The 19299-nt window shown below is 38.2% G+C and overlaps 1 protein-coding gene across 8 annotated transcripts in view; it reads left to right on the plus strand.

The window, feature by feature from the left end:
- Positions 1 to 19299, plus strand: part of LOC309641796 (cyclic AMP-dependent transcription factor ATF-7) — a 93204-nt gene that overhangs the window by 15116 nt on the left and 58789 nt on the right. For all 8 annotated transcript variants that reach the window (XR_014252765.1, XM_082422315.1, XM_082422316.1 and 5 more), the window contains exon 2: positions 2661 to 2729. Coding sequence is in view for 6 of the 8 variants with exons in the window: in XM_082422316.1 (XP_082278442.1) it covers positions 2682 to 2729 (48 nt within the window). In the remaining 2 variants the exon portion in view is untranslated. The remainder of the gene's footprint in view (positions 1 to 2660; positions 2730 to 19299) is intronic.

Here is a 19299-nt window from a genome sequence, read left to right on the forward strand (position 1 = left end):
GCAGGGGGTGCGGGTTCGATCCCGGTGGGGAACTAAGATCCCACGTGCCACGTGGTTGGGGCCAAAAAAAAAAGAATAATTGTAGGTATTTAAGAAAGAGGGCCTTCTTCCTCCCATTGTGATCTCTCTTTAGTGAAAATGGCAAAACAAAAGCCAGCAAAATCGGAAGGAAGCAGGAAATCCTAGTTAGTGACCGTCAGATTTGAATATTTAAGAGCCATGAAAATGCTTGCTTCTGTTACATTTTAATTCTCTTCCCCAAAACTTATTTTTGCCTTTTTTTCTGCTTTTAGAAAGTCTTGATTTTTCATCTCTATTTCCTAGTAAGGATACAATGAAATAAAATTTGGAAGCCATAAATTGTGATGTGATTGTGCAAAACCAAGTTAAATTTTGAATTCTGTGGTTTGAGGAAAACCATTCCAGAATTTATTTAATCACTTCCTATACCAGTGCTGCCCCACTTCTCAGCCAAGACCCTTTTCCTCCTCTAAATCGGTAGAAAACTGAGAAAACTTAGCCTCAAAAAACATAACTAAGGTAAAAATAAGGAATCCTGCCTGCTTATGTTACATCTGCTCTATCCCTTGTAGTTTACTTCCTGATTGAAAATAGGTTAGAGGATCTTGTTGAAATAAAATTCTCATTTAGTGATTTTATTAGGAAAGCAGGTTCTGGGACTAGGAAGTAAAACTATCTCCAGCACAGCAGTTGTTAGGAATTTTTCCAGAGATCAGTTGCTTTTCAGAAATATTCTGAGTTTTCAGCCATAATGGCATTGGTCTTTGCATTTATTTACTGTTGTATATTTATATTTATTTTTTGCACTATGTTGTAGTTCTAGGAAGTATATTTAAAACAAACGAACAAACAAACCAGAAGACCCCCTTGTCCTGGGGCTGTGTGAAGAATAAAGCTCTCATTTTCCCAGTACCAATCATCAGCTTGAGCTGGCCTCTCCCAGGAACAGAATTTATTGAAGCAATTTATCCTGGCTAAATGTGATATAAATCTGTGTACACCTATGTACATACAGGCTCTCTTCCATTACAGCAGTGCTGCAGCATCAGTTTCCTTCATAGTCAGACCCTGTTCCTATCACAATGAAGGATTGCTAAGAAGCCCTTTGTATTTTATGGGGCACCCCACAATTTTAAACAGCGATTAGTTGTGGAATTACTGATCAGACTACCAGAAATACGGGTTTCCAACCCTAGAGTGAGTCTTAAGAGAGTAGGAGAGATGTTACCACTGCCCTCTGAGTTTTAGGCATGGTTTTCTGGTTGCCAGATTTGGTCTAGCACTTTAATATTTATTTTGATGTAGATCTGACTGAGGTTAACCTGACATTTTGGTTTATCTCCAAGATGAAAATTTGAAATTTGGTTATAGTTCTGAAGTCGTTTCTATGCTTATTCAAATTGTAGTTCTTCCTCTTTCATCTTCCCTAGTTCGTTTTCTTTCATACAGCTTTCTCTCTTGTAGAAGGATGTTTGAAAATGTCCTTTAGGAGTTTATTTTATAAAGACTATTTTTGTGACCCTCCCCTTTTTTCTCTTTCACTCTTTCAAAATACTCTATATCTTTTAGGAATATTTTTACTATGATTTGCATTTCTAATCCTTATCCATCTCCACCTCTATTTTTATTCCTAGTTGGCATATGAGAAATTTCCCCAACACATTCATTTGGAGTTATTGTTCTTTGACAAAGAATTTTGATCAACATTTCAAAAGTTTAGCTTCAATAATTAAAAAACAACAACAGTATAAACCCTGTTAAATTCTTCAGAGAAACGGAGAGGATGGATGGTGATGCCTTTTAGTGCCATTTCTTTTATCCCCTGCAGCAGCACACATCTGTTGGCTGCAACAGAGCAGCCCAAGAACTCTGGCCGAGAGCAGCACAAACAGCCGGAACATATTCACCCAGTAAACCCCCAAAGAGTCGACATTTGTTTTATTGCTGCTTTTAAAAACCTAGCCATAAATAGAATCAGGGGGGAAGGGCACCGATATTTCTCCATTTGCCACCGACGATTGGTGGGGGGAGAAGGAGGCTCCCCGTGGGGAGAGAAGAGTTTTATTTTTATTTTTTTATTAATGAAAATCATTTCCCATGTAGCCCAATAGGATGGGTGCTTTGTTTTCTTTGGCAATAATCTGGGATAAACGGCCCTTGCCAACAGTCTCATTGTTTATACACCAGGGAGCCAGATTATGGCCCTGTAAAATGGAGCACCCCTCCTATAATCCCTTAATTAATTAAATGACAAACTCTGGTCGTCTCTAGTTCAGAAATACGGCTTCCGCGTCGAGCGTTCAGTGCATCTGTTGACATAGGGAACTGCACTGGTTGTAATTCAGCAGACTGGAGAAGTGTGTTATATACTGTAGCAGAAAGAGGGAAAAATCTAGTAAAAGGCTTGACATTCCTTGACTCTTTAGGTTTAAATTTTTCTAATTAAAAATTTCAACTGAGGCACAGTAGATCATATGCCACCTGTCTAATGGGTCTCCCCAAAGTAGCCTGTGTTTACAGCTTTGATAGACGGCATTCTTGGAACACCTGTTTCTAGTCTTGATATTTTTGAAGCACTTTTTTTTTTTTAAACTCCAACGTATTTAACATAACTTTTCCCCCTACCTCCCCCTCCTCAGCTCCGCTCTGCTGTATGAAATATGGGAGACGACAGACCGTTTGTGTGCAATGCCCCGGGCTGTGGACAGGTACGTTTACAATATACTTTATTGTGAATGTCTCGTTGTGAATCAAAGTGGCTGTTTTATCACTAAGGCAAAGAGTTTAAAGCCAGTGTTTTACGTGATCACTGGAGGTAATCAGATCAGAGGATTTGTAGTGTGTAAATCCAAGTTATGAGGAAACGTAGGCACTCTACCGTAATGAAATCTGCCTTGCTCTCTTTCATATTGTTATTCTACTGGTGTTTGTTTTGCAACACACAGTGTTGAGGAATACATGTTGCTCTCGCCTCCTTTCTAAAGCTATTTATATAAATACAAAGCAAGTTTAGAAATATCTTTTCTTCAACCTTCATGGATGTAAAAGTCTGCTCAACATATTTGGATAGGAAGCTGAAAATGCACCCATTCATCGTGAACCTCCATTTGCCAGAGTCTGTTTTGGATTCTTTAAATAAGAAAAAAAAAGTTTCTTTTGACTGTTGATCAAGAAAATCATTGTTAGCAGCTAAGGCAAATACCTGTCTAGGAAGGACAAATCCAACATAGAATCCGAGATCTCACAGCAATGTATCAGCTACAAGTTTTCTCAGCCATTTTCCCTGTCTGACACCATTAAATGCCTTGTTCTGTGTGTTAGCTGCCATGTTATTGTTTGTATGCGTATACATTGTGTCAAATATTTTTCATCACGTACTTTTTAAATAATTTTGTTGAAACTGCCTTTTTTTTTTTTTTTTCATTTTCTACCTTCTTAACACTTATTCCTAGATCCTTCCATTCTGCCATGTTCCACAAAGGATGAAGAAAGGAATACAGAGAAGGTTTTATTCAAGAGAGTTTTATTTGCCTTCAAGAGTTGATTTTATGGAGCCTGAAGGGTTGAATTTCTTTTCAGTTAGGAATATGTCATGTGACTGTCCAGTGACACTTACTGGTAGTATGTGAGATTGCAGACTAGTTCTATTAAACATTGTAAATACTTAGAGAAGTATAAAAAGAAGAGAGTTAAGTTCCAGAGATTCCTAAGAATTGGAATTTGAGAGACAAATGGGGTTGGTGACAAGGAATGGGCAGAAGGATGACTCCGAATTCCAGTAAATGCTGAAAATTGCATAAAAGACTAAAAAAGCCAATGTATTCTGAAGTATTTAGCATTGTAGGGTTTATTTCCTTCCTTGTCAAAGTTTTCAACTGTACTGTTTGTTGACTGCATGTTTTCCTCATGTGGTTTATGTGTGTGTGTGTTTACAATAGAAGCCACTTGGGAAAATAGAGTAAATTTGTTTCACTTTTCAGACAGCTTTATGGGAGTACATACCTGAATCTGATTCCTCCAAATTTTTGTGTGTGAATTTGTTGATTATAGTACTTACTGTGACTCCCATAATAGTTACCTGGTACCCTTTTTACTTATCTCACTTACTTTAAAAAATCTGCACTTTTGGTGAAAAGATTTATTTTTCTTCACTTATTGTTTAAGCTGCTCAGTGCCCCTCTTATGTATTGTATGCTTAAGACTACCCAGACAAGGACTTAAATAAATAAAAATGGATGGTAAAAATAAAGAATACATAGGAAAAGCATCTCCTAAGCTTTCTGAGAAAGAAAATATATCAATAGAGTTTCTTCAGGCTGTCTCATCAGAAAAAAGTACTTTTCACTGAGATTTGTGAGATCCCAGAAGGGCTTTGTGTTTGTTTCTTTGTTTTTGTTTTGCATTATTTTGGACTAGAGGTAGGAAAACAGTAATTTTTACTTTGCGTCCTTGTTGTATTGTCGAGTTGTGTTTACCATAAGCCTTTTCCTTCCCCCCTACTTTTCCCTCCCATTTCTGAATTGTTTGTTGGTATTTTGGTCATTAGGATTCATTATAACCTCTGGCATAGATCCTGAGGCTTTTTTTTCCCTCAGTGAATGTGGAACTGAGGGAGATTGCTACCTTCTTTTGGATTCAAGTTACCTGTTTCATAGAAAAAAGGATAAAAAGCTACAACTTAAGGCTTTGAGGTAGCATGATTCATCCTTTTACCTGCTTTGCCTGTCAAAACTTTATGGTCAGGTGAGATTGTAGTTCTTTTAATATTTATTTACTTGTTTATTTATTTATTTATTTGGTTGCACTGGGTCTTAGTTGCTGTAGGTGGGCTCCTTACTTGTGGCATGAGAACTCTTAGTTGTGGCATGCATGTGGGATCTAGTTCCCTGACCAGGGATCAAACCCAGGCCCCCTGTGTTGGGAACGTGGAGTCTTATCCACTGCGCCATCAAGGAAGTCCCGAGATTGTAGTTCTTTAGTTATATTTAGTCTCCTTTCAGGTTTCTCCCAATATCTAGTAACAAATAACTCTAGAGTGGGATCTCTACAAGATTTACTATGATTGCTTTATGTTATATGAAATAGTGAAAATCTGACAGAGAAGATAAATATGGTAAAGTGAACTACCCTTGGCCTGTCGTCCCAACTTCCTTATTACCTTGAAAATGGTTTCATTCTGGAGCCACCTTAAGGCCTTCAAGCCTATTTATAATCAATTGTCACTAATTCATTGATTACTCCAGAAATGGTAGAATAATAAAAAGGCTATGTAAGTCCCAGGAGGGGTAATAAGGACCATGATCATTTTTGCAAGGCATGTTTAGAACTCAGCAGCCACAGAAGTCTCAGAAATCAGTGACTTCTACCAGTTAGAGGAAAAAGGAATGAAAGCAAATTATAATTCAAGAGACTGATCCATAAAAAAACCAACCAACAAAAACTGTAGGAATCTTGTATTATTTAAATATCTGTTCTCTGCCCAGATTTTACCCTGTTTACCCTTAAATTCAGAAATCATCTTATGCCTTAATATTAAGGGGAGGTGAAAGGAAAATTCACCTAAAATAGACTAGTGGATTATGCTCTCCACCATATAATCAAAACCACCGGGCTTTCAATGGATACGTAAACATGTTTTGGTTGCTAGGTCTTTAATGGCTGTTATTTTTGGATTCTGTTCATGATCCACTTCCCAACAGTAAGTCTGATGTGACACAGCTGAGTTCTAAATATGCTACATGTACTTTTAAAAAAAAGATGGCTGCTGAAGTTTGTGTTCTTTGCATTCTTATCCGAAAAGACAGGTGATAGAGTTTTTTGAGCTCACTTATTCCTATTCTCGTGTTGAATCTCTGTTTCTCTTGAGGCCTTATCACCCTCATGAAGAGGAACTCAGGGAAAGTAATATTCCTGCTAATATTTCTTTACAGAATGTGGTAGCAGGAATAGTTAATAGAGCTGCCTCTGCAGATTGGGTTAGTGTTGTTAAGGCAGCAGAGCCCCAGATACCCTGTGGTAAAGGGCTGGTTGAATTTGAGTTGTATGGGTTTTAGAAATGTTTATAAGATAGCATCTATTTAAAAAACATTGTAACTATAAAATAGCTTTGCCTCTGTGTTATTAAAATATTAGAAATACAGTTTGGTGCTGAATCTAGGAAGTCTTGTAAGTTTTTAATGCTTCGGGGGGGCACTTTTACTTGAAGGTGGATTATAAAGTTCTGTTGCATGTGGAAGCAGGAAAAATTACTGTGTGTCAGTAATCTTGAATTTGAGATATTACTTCATGTGGATACAGTTCGATAACTCACCTTTTGGATGCTTTTTGTCCTTTTTTTTTTTTGCCATGCCTCCAGGCTTGTGGGATTTTAGTTCCGTGACCAGGGATTGAACCCGGGCCCTCAGCAGTGACAGCATGGAGTCCTAACCACTGGACCACCAGGGAATTCCCTTAAAATGTTTTATTGGAAATTTGTACCTTTTTGTTGTGTTTTGGCCGCACCACACTGCTTGTGGGATCTTAATTCCCCAACCAGGTATCGAACCCATGCCCCCTGCAGTGGAAGCTCGAAGTCCTAACCACTGGACTGCCAGGGAATTTCTTGTCCAATTTTTATTACCAGGAGTCAACAATTTCCATATTCCTATACCTCCCTTTCAGGCACATGATGCTGGTTTCCAGTATGAATTATGCAGATTTAAGTAGTCCTTCTGGTTACCACTACCAAGTCTTTGAGCAGAAGCTGGTTGTATAAGCTTATTACTTAGAATGTCTATTTCCTTAAGAACAGGACCACATTTCCTCTGAGAAGATACTATTCATGGATAGTATCATCCCATTATTAGCCATTTTTGAGAAAGGTTCTGTCATAACTACTGTGTATCGACTCTGTCCTTTTAAGGAAAAATCCTCTGATTGTTCCTCTGTCCATTGTGATGCTGAGGTGCTGTTATTCTATCCCCACCCCACCCCCACCGAGGATATCTACTACCAGATCTTTTCTTCTCCCAGAGAACATTTAGGTACAGGTTGAGGTTCTGTTCATATCTTTCTGAGACATGACACATATAACTAGCTCATAGACCTCCGGAGCCTGCTTTTCCTTCCGAAGGCCAGGGTAGCAGTAGAGCCCTAGTTGTGGTGGGATGGAGGGCAGCTTCTTTACATCCTTATCTTGTCATATAATAGGAATAATGTTTATGGTGCTGTAGTCCTGGCTTCACTTGGCATTTAACCAACCTCCAGTGCTGTTTATTGCTTCGTATCCTCTGCCTCCATGAACATTATCCCTTAAATCTCTATTGCTTTGTAATATATGAGGCAACAAATAGCTTCTATGATTGGTTAAATGCTGGCATGCTGCAAAGGTGTATATTTTATTGCCTATGTAACACAAATCTATAGAGATTATTCCTGTTATCCCAGCCCTCCCATGAAATAGGCTCTACTGGTACTGTGGGACTCGGGATTGTTAGTTCTGTCCCTTTGGCAAGTTTTCCTATTAACTGACAATGGCACAAAAGAAAAGCAAGGAAGAATGGCTGGTGCTGATTACTAATTCTTTATGTTAGGGGAGCATCTTGAATTGGAGAATAACATAGGAAAAAATGGCTCTGGTACATAAACACCGCTTGTGGTGATATGTGCTGTGATATGTGCTATCTTTACATGCTTCGACAGGTGAAAACAATTTCAGGCAAACAAGCCTTTCTTTCTCACCCCCTGCCAAGAGTTTTTTAAAAATTCAAATTTTTATTTAATAATTCATATTTCATTCAATAATTAATCCAGTTCCCATCTGGTAAGAGTGCCTGCATGCTGTCAGGCAGCTGAAAATACACTGCCTTATACACAATTAGGCCAAATGCTAACCTTGTTTTTTGTAATAATATGTTGATTTTGCAATAACTTTCAGTCCACTTTAAGTATGCTGCAGTTTTATGTAATCTTGTAATAGCAGTAGACCACTGTTATGCATAGTAAAGAAAAAAACTGGGACTGGGATGAAAAATGTAGACATGTTAAGAGCAAGGAATTAAACCCAAGTTTTTTTAATGTCAGATCTGGCACTCTTGACATTTACTCTTAGAAACAAGTGGTTGGTTATTTTAGTTTTTTGTGTTATATTTATTATTATGTTACTAAGAGCATAGTAGATTAAAAGCATCCCAGCTCCAGCCTGCCAAAAAAAAAAAGGCCGTATGAACCTAATTGGAGCTATACCCAAGAAATTAAGGTGAAAATTTTCAGTTACTCTTGTTTTCCTTGGATATGACTTAATATTTGGAATGGGAGCCCAGAAACTGTTCTCAGAACATTCCTAGTAGAAAAAAATCCTCTGTCTTTGTATCTCAGTTCATCCTAAGTCAGGAGAAGGGCCTCTTTCCTAGTCCCTTCTTTTACAAACTGCTGAGTTTATAAACCGCCTTCTGGATATGAGAGCCTGTCCTTCATTAATCCCTCTTTTGCCACCCCTGCAAAACCATGTACATATAACTAGGTTGTTAACTTACAAGATATTATCATCATTATATAGAATTCTTCGTTCTTTTATCAAAAACTCTTCCAGCTAATGCGGCAAATTGAAGAACAGCCAGCGTGCTCCCTCTGTCTGGTTAGCATGTTTCTTTAATGCAGATTGACTTGCTCAGCAGTCGCGTTTTGTCTGAAGCCCTTGTTAAGGCCTACTCTGTATGTGGATTCATAACACATCTGTGTGTACATCTACACTGCTGTATAAATAATAATAAGTAATCACCAGATGGCCTATAACTGCTCCTCTGGACCCGCTGGGTCTCTTGAAGCTGTTAGGAGAGTCTTCTGGCGTTTTGCTGGGGAAAACTTGTCATAGATTTATTTCTAAAAAAATTCAAACTCACAACTGGGTGTTTAGGACTAGATATTGCTGTGTTGTAAATATTTAACAGGCTTTGTACAATGACAAGTAAAAGCGCCATTACTAACCACACACAGTGGCTATGGAGCTCTTCTTCCCTCCCGGCCATTTAGAAAGGAAACGAAATGCCGATAAATTGTGCATTATGAACAAGGTGCAAGAGATGCTCTCTGGATGCTCTTTCATTGGAGAAGAAAGAGAACTTAAATGTTCTGCTCAAAGGATGTAACGGGGCAAACTTAAGTTTTTTAACCATATGCTAGTGACTTAAATAAAACAAACAAACAAAAAAAAAAAACAAAATAAAAAATAAATAAATAAATAAAACAAAATGCCCCTTTTAAATTGGACTTTATAATACAAGAAAAGCACCTTCAGCTGGAGTTTGGTCAGAGCCAGGTTTCAGTCTTAATTGTCTTTATAACTAAATGGTAAATCCCTTTGAAAGGGTTACAGTTGCAAGTGTTAGTAAACACTTAGCTGAAGTTAAGACATATAATTGTTTGATAGTATTATTTATAGAGCAAAACTTTTTTTTTTTGGTCCTCTTTTCCTTCATTTTTCTAAAAAAGGGTATTTTGTTTTGGGGGAAAAATATTATTCTGGTTTAGCCTGCTTATAATTTTCTGCGCTATATTTTGTTATTATTAATCCCCTACCTCCAGTACCTATTCCAGGGTACTTGCTCAGTACAGTAATGCATGTTTTTAAAAATAAAAATAAAACTGACTCCCTCGAAATGTTAGTGTTTTTTAGTCTTTGTTTATCATAAGATAACATAAAAAAAGGTTTTAAACAAATTGGGTATCTTTTAACTCTCAAGCCAATTTTTCTTTTGTCTGTTGACGGTTCGATGTATTTAATCACAGAGGGACTGTCCTATAAATCATGGCATGTGGCTGTTACATTCGAGTTAAGATGTATAGAAAGCTTTTCTCTTTTAAAGTCTCATCTTGAAGAAGTGACATACAAATTGTGAGGCAGAAATGCTGCTAATTATAGTTTATTGTAGACAGATTTTGTTTTTTAAGTCTTCTCATAAAATTAACAGGTTAAGGAAAGGATTTCAAGGAGGAACGAAAGCATCATGGAGAAAAGATGGAAGCTCCGGGATTTATCTCTTTGTTATGGTGCCTTTGTGTTTTTACTTTGAAATTTCTTTGTGCAGTGAAATATGCTACCTAAGATTGTGCTTTGGTAAGAATCTGGACTATTTGCAATTGTCATGTGAAAGTACAGAGAGAATGAGAATGAATTTTGTGAAATTAGCCCATTCCCAGTCTGGCACGCCATGTGCCCGTGTGGCTGCTGATTCTGCTGGCAGATTGAAGAGCTGAACCAGCTTCTGCTCGAAAGACTAAAATTGCCAGCCATCATTCCAGCTTTTAAATCTTCTTGTTCACATCGATGATGTCAGATTTGGAGCAAACATAGTTCTGTCTTTAGATCCCAGGTGGAATTTGCAATTCCCTGGGTTGGAAGGAAAGAGTTCTTCCTTTTCGCCTTTGAAAAACTTGAGTAGCTCTGCAAGGAAAGTCAGCGGAATAAATCTGCAGCTTTACCTTGTCCTTTGAGTCATTGTAGAAAGCTGAGTGCTCTGTTCGGCGTTCAGCAGATTGGCTGTCAGAGTTGCAGCTCTGCTTATCAGATATATAATCTCTCTAAGAGCCATTTATGTTATTCCAGAGAGGCTCATCCAATGGCAAAAGGAACGCCTCTTTTCTCCTCTCAAGGGTCAGATCTTCTTTCGATACTGGGCAATTACCCCTTGATTTTTCTGAAAAATACGTCAATCTTCTATACAGATTGGCACCAGCACAGGTTGCAGACTTGGTTACAATGACAAGCTCTGATTTCTTAGCCACAGGGAGAGGCATCAGGGTGACACTCGTAAGTATGCCAGAGGCTTAATGGTGGTGATTTTTCTGCTGAATATCTCAGTGCCCCGTATGAGCTTGGCTTCTCTTTCTCTGAGGGAGATAACATTTGCTTTAGTGTTTTGCACACTAGTCACTATAAAAATGCTGTGAGAGTTGTCTTTCTCTCATTTCCTCAAGTCTCTTTCCTTGTCTTTAGTTATTGTCCTCTCCAGTTTGAGATCAAGTCTTATAGTCTTAATTTTTTACTTTTTGCCTTCCTCTTGTACTGCTTATCTTGGCTCTTATTAGCCATTGTTCCTGGTGGGGATTATTAACCAGTGTTTCCTCTAATTAAAAAAGATTAATAGACTTTATTTTTTTAGAGCAGTTTTATATTTACAGAATTGAGAGGAAAGTCCAAGAGTTCCCATCTACCCCCCACCTTGTTGCACCTCCAACCTGCCACATCTTGTATTAGTGTGGTAGATTTGTTACAACTGATGAGCTAATATTGATACATTATTATTAACTAAAGTCCATAGTTTACATAAGGGTTCACTCTTTGTGTTGTACATTCTATGCATTTTGACAAATGTATAACATGTGTCCTCCATTACTGTGTCATACAGAATAGTTGCACTGCTGTAAAAATCCCCAATTGTTCCACCTATTCATCCCCCACCCCACCTCAGCCCCTGGTAACCACAGATCTTTTTACTATCTTCATAATTTTGCCTTTTCCAGAATGTCATATAGTTAGAATCATGCATTTCTTTAATTTTTTTTAAAGTCATGAGCAGATAGCCATGTGATTGGGAATAGTTGGAGAATGGGGGAGAGAAAATTAAGATGTGAGGTCACAGCTCTGAGGTCTCTCAAAAATAAAAGAATCAATCTAGGGAGATTTATGTGGCCAGCCTTTTTTCTCTACTGGGAGTCTCTCTGATGTTAAAGGATTTGGCTTGCCTGGAGACAGTTTTACTGGTTCTAGGTATTGGGAACAAGGACAGAATGAACACTGAATGGGCTGTTTCTGGGGAGTCAAGGTATTAGGGCTGGGCAAGGTGAGAGGAAGTAAAGCCTGTGATCCCTTTTCCTTTGTTGAAGTCGAGTACAATAAAGTCTCCTCTCCTTCTCTCCCATTGGCAGCCTTATATGTGATTGAAAAAATCAGTGTAAATAAACTGATTTATTTACTTCTGTTTAAATGTAGAAGTACATTTAAATAATGTACTTCTACATTAATTAAAGATTCATGTAAGTTAATATTATTAGAAAAGTATGGGAGCTATCATTCACGCTTTAGTATAAATTAGTTTAACCACAGATGTAATATTGGCTACATAAAGGAATAGAAGTTTTTATTTGGGTTTAGGGGTTAGTAGCTGAGAACTGGCTTAGGTAGAATGGCCCCTAAGCAAAAGAGACATGACGACTTATGAGGATGTCAAAGATAAACAGATTTACTCATTAGGTTTGTTTGGGGTATCTCAGCTTCCTTCTGCTAGATGCTAGTTGAAAAGTATAAATCTTTTTTTTTTTTTTTTTGGCCACGCTGCATGGCTTACAGAATCTTAGTTCCCTGACCAGGGATTGAACCTTGGCCCCTGCAGTGAAAGCGCTGAGTCCTAACCACTGGACCACCAGGGAATTTCCGAGAAGTATAAATTAAGAAGGGCACCAATGAACACTAGAAACAACTTAATTCTCTTTGGGTAGAAAGAGACATTTCCTCCTTGTCCTGGTTTGGAAATTTTATTTTATTTTATTTTACTTATTATTACTATTTTTTGGCCGTGCCGCGCGGCTTATGGGATGTTAGTTCTCCGACCAGGGATTGAACCTGCGCCCATGGCAGTGAAAGCGTGGAGTCCTAACCACTGGGCCACTAGGGAATTCCCATGGAAATTTTAGATTGATAAAATGTGGGGGAAAGGGAGTGACTTGATTTCTTTAGTTCTGGGATTCAAGTTTCCCATCTACTTAGAATGTTAACTCCCTGGGATTGGGTAAGATCTCTTTTCATAGAGTTATTGACTCTTTACCTTTTAGATTTGGCTACATATGAGAATCTTCCAGTCTTGGCCTCAGCACTAATTTAATTTCCTTACTTGTTGAACTGAATTGACTATATGGTAAAAATGAACACTAGCCTAGGGTAGGCTCTATAGCATAATGTTCAGGATTAACATCAGTTAGTGCAGGCCAACATCTTATGTGTGCATACATACATCTACAACTTAGAGGAAATGTTGTGTTTATATAATGTATAGGAAAATTATATGGGTATCATATGGGGGGAATGGGAGAGAACAAAAAGAAAGAAAACTGTTTAACTTTATCAATGTCTAATAATAATAACAGCAACAGCAACAATAACTAAAGCTAACTGAGCTCTTATATACTGTGCAGAAATAGTTTACAGATATTATTTTATTTAGCCCTAGAAATCCTGAGGGAGGGTATAATATTATCTCTGTTTTACAAATGAGAAAACTAAGGCTCAGAGAGATTAAATAACTTGTACAAGGTCATACAATACTTTGTGATGGAGCTGTAATACAAACCCAGGCACACTTCAGACCAGCACTTCTACTAGGATAAATTGCTTCCTTATTCTTCTCCATACACATGTAAATATGCACATCTAGCACAGGGAAAAAAAAAAAAAAGAATAAGTAGTGTTTTTTTGCACTGGTCCAAATGCAATCATTTAAGTAAGTCCTAGCTATAGTTTGTTACTGATGTAGATAGTCGTCTGGCTGCCATACCAGAGAGAGCTGGATCGACAGCTGAGCTCTGCCTGTACAAAAAGATAAGAATTCTTACTAAAACAAAGAGCCATCTCTGCAACTGCCTCAGCCTTATTAATCTATAATTTTTTTTATGTACCTGGGAATGCTGCTGAGATGTATCTAACTCTCTGTGAGGTAAACAACCACTGTTTAGTAGCAGGGGCATGATTTTAAGATGGGAAGGAAAACTAATTCTTGACTAACCAGAAATGAAGACAGAGCTAGAAAACCGTGACCTAAAAATCATAGCTTCAGCATTCTCCACTAATAGGCCCAAAGAAACACTGTGGTGTCATCTTTTTGAATTCTAGACTGGGTCACTTCCTGACTCATATTCCCTTCTTCCTCACTCAAACTCCCTTCTTCCTCCTCTTAGTTTTATGCCTGTAAGCTCCCAAATGCAAAGGATGGGATCTGGGTGTCTTGCTTTATGTAGTGCCATGTAGCAGTGGGGCTTTTGTTATTGTGGCTGCCATACTGATTGGTAACAAGAGGAAATATGACTAAGGTGGAATTAGGGTATGATTTGGAGTATGTTACCAGTGCAGTGAGATACATGATCTGCCCAATGATTGATAACTTGTTTATTCTCTGACTTTTTGGAGGTATGACTGCATGGAGGGTCTTAACTGTTAAATAATAGAATTCTTCTCCACTCAGATCTCACATTCTTTCCTTCTTTGACTTCATAGCACTTTCATATATCTGCTCTTTCCTTTTCTCTTACGAACTGTGGTGTGTTGATGCGATGGACATTTATGATTGCAAGTGGAAATATATGGCTAAGTAGATACATGGAAATATTTATGTGAAATAATTTGTGATAAAAACATGTAGAAGTATACATAAAGGATCAAAAGAGATCGGAGAGTATTTTTTTATATTAATTAATTAATTTGTTTTTGGCTGCGTTGGGTCTTCGTTGCTGTGTGTGGGCCTTCTCTAGTTGCGGCCAGAGGGGGCTACTCTTTGTTGTGGTGCACGGGCTTCTCACTGTGGTGGCTTCTCTTGTTGCAGAGCATGGGCTCTAGGCATGTGGGCTTCAGTAATTGCAGCACACGGGCTCAGTAGTTGTGGCTCGCGGGCTCTAGAGTGCAGGCTCAGTAGTTGTGGTGCACGGGCTTAGTTGCTCTGCGGCATGTGGGATCTTCCCGGACCAGGGATCGAACCCGTGTCCCCTGCATTGGCAGGCGGGTTCTTAACCACTGCGCCACCAGGGAAGCCCCCCGGAGAGTCTTATTTATTTATTTATTTATTTATTTAACATCTTTATTGGAGTATAATTGCTTTACAATGGTGTGTTAGTTTCTGCTGTATAACAAAGTGAATCGGCTATACATATACATACATCTGCATATCTCCTCCCTCTCGCGTCTCCCTCCCACCCTACCTATCCCACCTCTCTAGGTGGACACAAAACACCAAGCTGATCTCCCTGTGCTATGAGGCTGCTTCCCGCTAGTTATCTGTTTTACATTTGGTAGTGTATATATGTCCATGCCACTCTCTCACTTCGTCCCAGCTTACCCTTCCCCCTCCCCGTGTCCTCAAGTCCATTCTCTATGTCTGCGTCTTTATTCCTGTCCTGCCCCTAAGTTCTTCAGAACGATTTTTTTTTTTTTAAGATTCCATATATATGAGTTAGCATACGGTATTTGTCTTTCTTTCTGACTTACTTCACTCTGCATGACAGTCTCTAGGTCCATCCACCTCACTACAAATAACTCAGTTTCGTTTCTTTTTATGGCTGAGTAATATTCCATTGTATATATGTGCCACATCTTCTTTATCCATTCATCTGTTGATGGACACTTAGGTTGCTCCCATGTCTTGGCTATTGTAAATAGAGCCACAGTGAACATTGTGGTACATGACTCTTTTTGAATTATGGTTTTCTCAGAGTATATGCCCAGTAGTGGGATTGCTGGGTCATATGGTAGTTCTATTTTTAGTTTTTTGAGGAACCTCCATTACTGTCCCTGGAGAGTCTTATAGTTGATATTTTTAGTAAAGGGATTCTTTGTATGTTTGTCTGAATGTCTTTATCCTTTACTGGAAAGTTGCTTAAAATATAAATTTCCTTCTTGATTCTAATAATGATTCATTATATAACCGTGGACTACGTGAAACTAACTCTGCATTCAACTGTAGGAAGTATCTGACTAGAGTCTTGTCTTTTCTACCTTTGACCATGAAGTCAAATTCTTGGCTTCAGAGCTAAGAATACCTTATTGGGCAAGGTCACAAGCTATCAAAATGATTACTCTGGATGTCCAAAGATCTCATTTGTTTATTTTGTTGGATGCCTCTGACAAGCCAGTTAGTTGTGTGTGTGTGTGTGTGTGTGTGTGTGTGTGTGTGTGTGTGTGTGTCCTGCCAGGAGTTTCTGAAAAACTGTAAATACAAAGAAAAGGTGATTCAGGACAGCAACCTGTCAAACAGAAACTACAAGCTTGGCTCCTAAGAGGTTATCAGGTAGACAGTGACAGCCTAATAGGATGGATGATTATTTTAAAAAACGAAAAGAAAAAGGCCCTACATTTTAATGCTAGCCTCAGTTACCTCATTTTTGTGTCTCTCTTCTCAAGCTTACTAACCAAAACAACAATAGCGACAAAAACAAAAAAATCTTTCACTACCATAAGTTATTTGACTCAAGTGAAAAGAGTTGTTGAGGTAATTTTAAAGATCTGTTGTGGTGTGTAGGTGGAGATAGCTGTATAATACCAGAGTGGGCAGATAGTATTACAGACATCTGTCACTTCAGTTAGCATCATTTTTTTTACACAGTGGCAATCTGTGTGCATTAATTTTTTTTCACTGTGTTAATGTTTATAACTTCAGACATTTGTTGTTTTATTATACTTCAGTTTCAGGCATTTCTTAGGATTAGAAAGAGACTGTAGTCCACTTAGACTGTATTTGGAGGGAACAATAAAAGTAATTACTCTGAAATTTTCAGGGGTCTAGGTGTCTAAATATGTTCTATAAGGTACCATGTTAGGTTCAACAATTTAGCTATTCCCTCTTCAGCTTTTCCTTTTCTTCCCTTTTAATTTTTACCTAGATAATTGCAAAAGTGAAAAGGGGAGACTTTATTTCAGCATTCTTTTACTTACATGCATTTGAAGCTACAGCCAGACAGGGCCTTATGGAGGCTTGTACTTTCAGTTTTGCATGTGACTGCTCAGAGGAGAGAGAGTTGTGTGCACATATGTAGCAGCTCATGGCAGAGCAGTGGTTAAAGGTTTGAACATATTGTACCTTGTAGTCCTGAGGGAGGCATTTTGCTCCTCTGTAGACAGTAATCAGCTTGTCAGAGTCGAATGGCTTTTTGTTTTCTCTTTATCTAGTAAAATGCAGTGGGCTAAAAGCCTTTCTGGGAAGCAGTTTCTTCCTCCACCACATGAACAGAAGGTCATGGATGCTGTCTCTGAAACAAAGGGGAAGTGGTGATAGAAAAATCAGCGGCTAGGGCATAATTGGATTGGAGCTCTGTCAAAGAGACTGCAGTTCTTGTTTAGAAGCTGGACTTTTCTGCTATGCCGTGCTTTTCTGTCTTATAGAAATATAAACAATGAGTACTCTACTTCAGGCTTAATTTTTCAGGCTCTTTTTCTGAGCACTCTATGAGGATAAACTTGCAACAATCTATTTACTTTTACTTAGTGGTTTTCCAAAAAAATTTTAAGACTCTTTTTTTAGAGCAGTTTTAAGTTCACAGCAAAATTGACAGGACAGTACAGAGATTCCCCATATACTCCCTGCCTCCTCACAAACATAGCATTTCCCATTATCAACATCCCCCACCAGAGTGGCACATTTGTTACAACTAAGGAACCTACAGTGATACATCATAATCACCCAAAGTCCACAGCTTACCTTAGAGTTCTCTTGGTGTTGTACATTTGATGGGTTTGGACAAATGTATAATGACATACAGTCATCGTTATATTATCATACAGAGTATATTCACTGCCCTAAAAATCCTCGGTGCTCCACCTATTCATCTTTCCTCCCACCCCCCCACCCCCCACTCCTAGCAACCACTGATCGTTTTACTATGTCCATAGCTATGCCTTTTCCAGAAAGCCATATAGTTGGAATCATACAGTATGTAGCCTTTTTCAGATTGCCATCTTTCACTTAACATGCATTTAAGGTTCCTTCATGTCTTTCCATGGCTTGATACCTCATTTCTTTTTAGCACTGAATAGTATTCCATTGTCTGAACGTACCACAGTTTATTTATCCATTTACCTACTGAAGGATATCTTGGTTGCTTCCAAGTTTTGGCAGTTATGAATAAAGCTGCTAGAAAAATCCACGTGCAGGTTTTTGTGTGGACGTAAATTTTCAGCTCCTTTGGATAAATATCAAACTGCATGATTGCTAGATTGTATGGTAAGAATATGTTTACTTTTGTAAGAAACTGCCAAATTGTCTTCCAAATTGGCTCTACCATTTTTTTCATTCCCACTGGCAATGAATTTAAGTTCCTGTTGCTTCACACCCTTGTCCGCATTTGGTGTTATCAGTGATCCAGAGTTTGGCCAGTACAATAGATGTGTAGTGGTATGTCGTTATAATTTGCATTTCCCGGATGACATATGATGTGCAGCATCTCTTTATATGTTTTTGTGCTATCTGTATATCTTTGGCGAGATGTCTGTTAAGGTCTTTGGCCTATTTTTTAATTGGGTTGTTTCCTTATTGTTGAGTTTTAAGAGTTCTTTATGTATTTTGGATAGCAGTCCTTTATCAAATGTGTCTTTTGCAAATACTTTTTCCCAGGCTATGGCTTACCTTCTCATTCTCTTGACATTGTCTTTCACAGAACACAAGTTTTTATTTAATGAAGTCCAGCTTATCAATTATTTCTTTTATTGATTATGCCTTTGTTGATGTCTCTAAAGTCATTGCCAAACCCAAGATTACCTGGGTCTTTTCCTGTGTTATCTTCTGGGAGTTTTATAGTTTTGTGTTTCACATTTATGTCTGTGATCCATTTTGAGTTAGTTTTTGCAAAGGATTTAAAGTCTGTGTCCAAATTCACTTTTTTGCATATGGATTTCTAGTTGTCCCAGCACTATTTGTTGAAAAGATTATCTTTGCTCCACTATATTGCTTTTGCTCCTTAAAAAAAAAATGAGGTATAATTGACATATAACATATTAGTTTCAGGTGTACAACATGATTTGATATTTATATATACTGCAAAATGATCACCACAGTAAATCTAGTTAACATCCATCACCATATATAATTACAGAATTTTTTTCTTTTTTATTTATTTATTTATTTATTTATTTGGCTGTGCCAGGTCTTAGTTGCAGCACGTGGAATCTTCGTTGCCATGTGTGGGATCTTCATTGCAACATGCAGGATCTTTAGTTGCCGCATGTGGGATCTTTAGTTGCGGCATGTGGGATCTTTAGTTGCGGCATGTGGGATCCAGTTCCCTGACCAGGGATCAGACCTGGGCCCCCTGCATTGGGAGCGTGGAGTCTTAGCCACTGGACCACCAGGGAAGTCCCAGAATTCTTTTCTTGTGATGAGAACTTTTACTTTCTTAGCAACTTTCAAATATGTAATATATTAACTGTAGTCACCATGCTGTACCTTTCATCCCCATGACTTATTTATTTTATAACTGAAAGTTTGTACCTTTTGACCCCCTTCACCCATTTGACCCCCTTAACCCGCCCCCACCGTTGGTAACCACCAA

This window comes from Balaenoptera physalus, assembly GCF_965194825.1.
Source record: "Balaenoptera physalus genome assembly, chromosome: 13".
Lineage (NCBI taxonomy): Eukaryota > Metazoa > Chordata > Mammalia > Artiodactyla > Balaenopteridae > Balaenoptera > Balaenoptera physalus.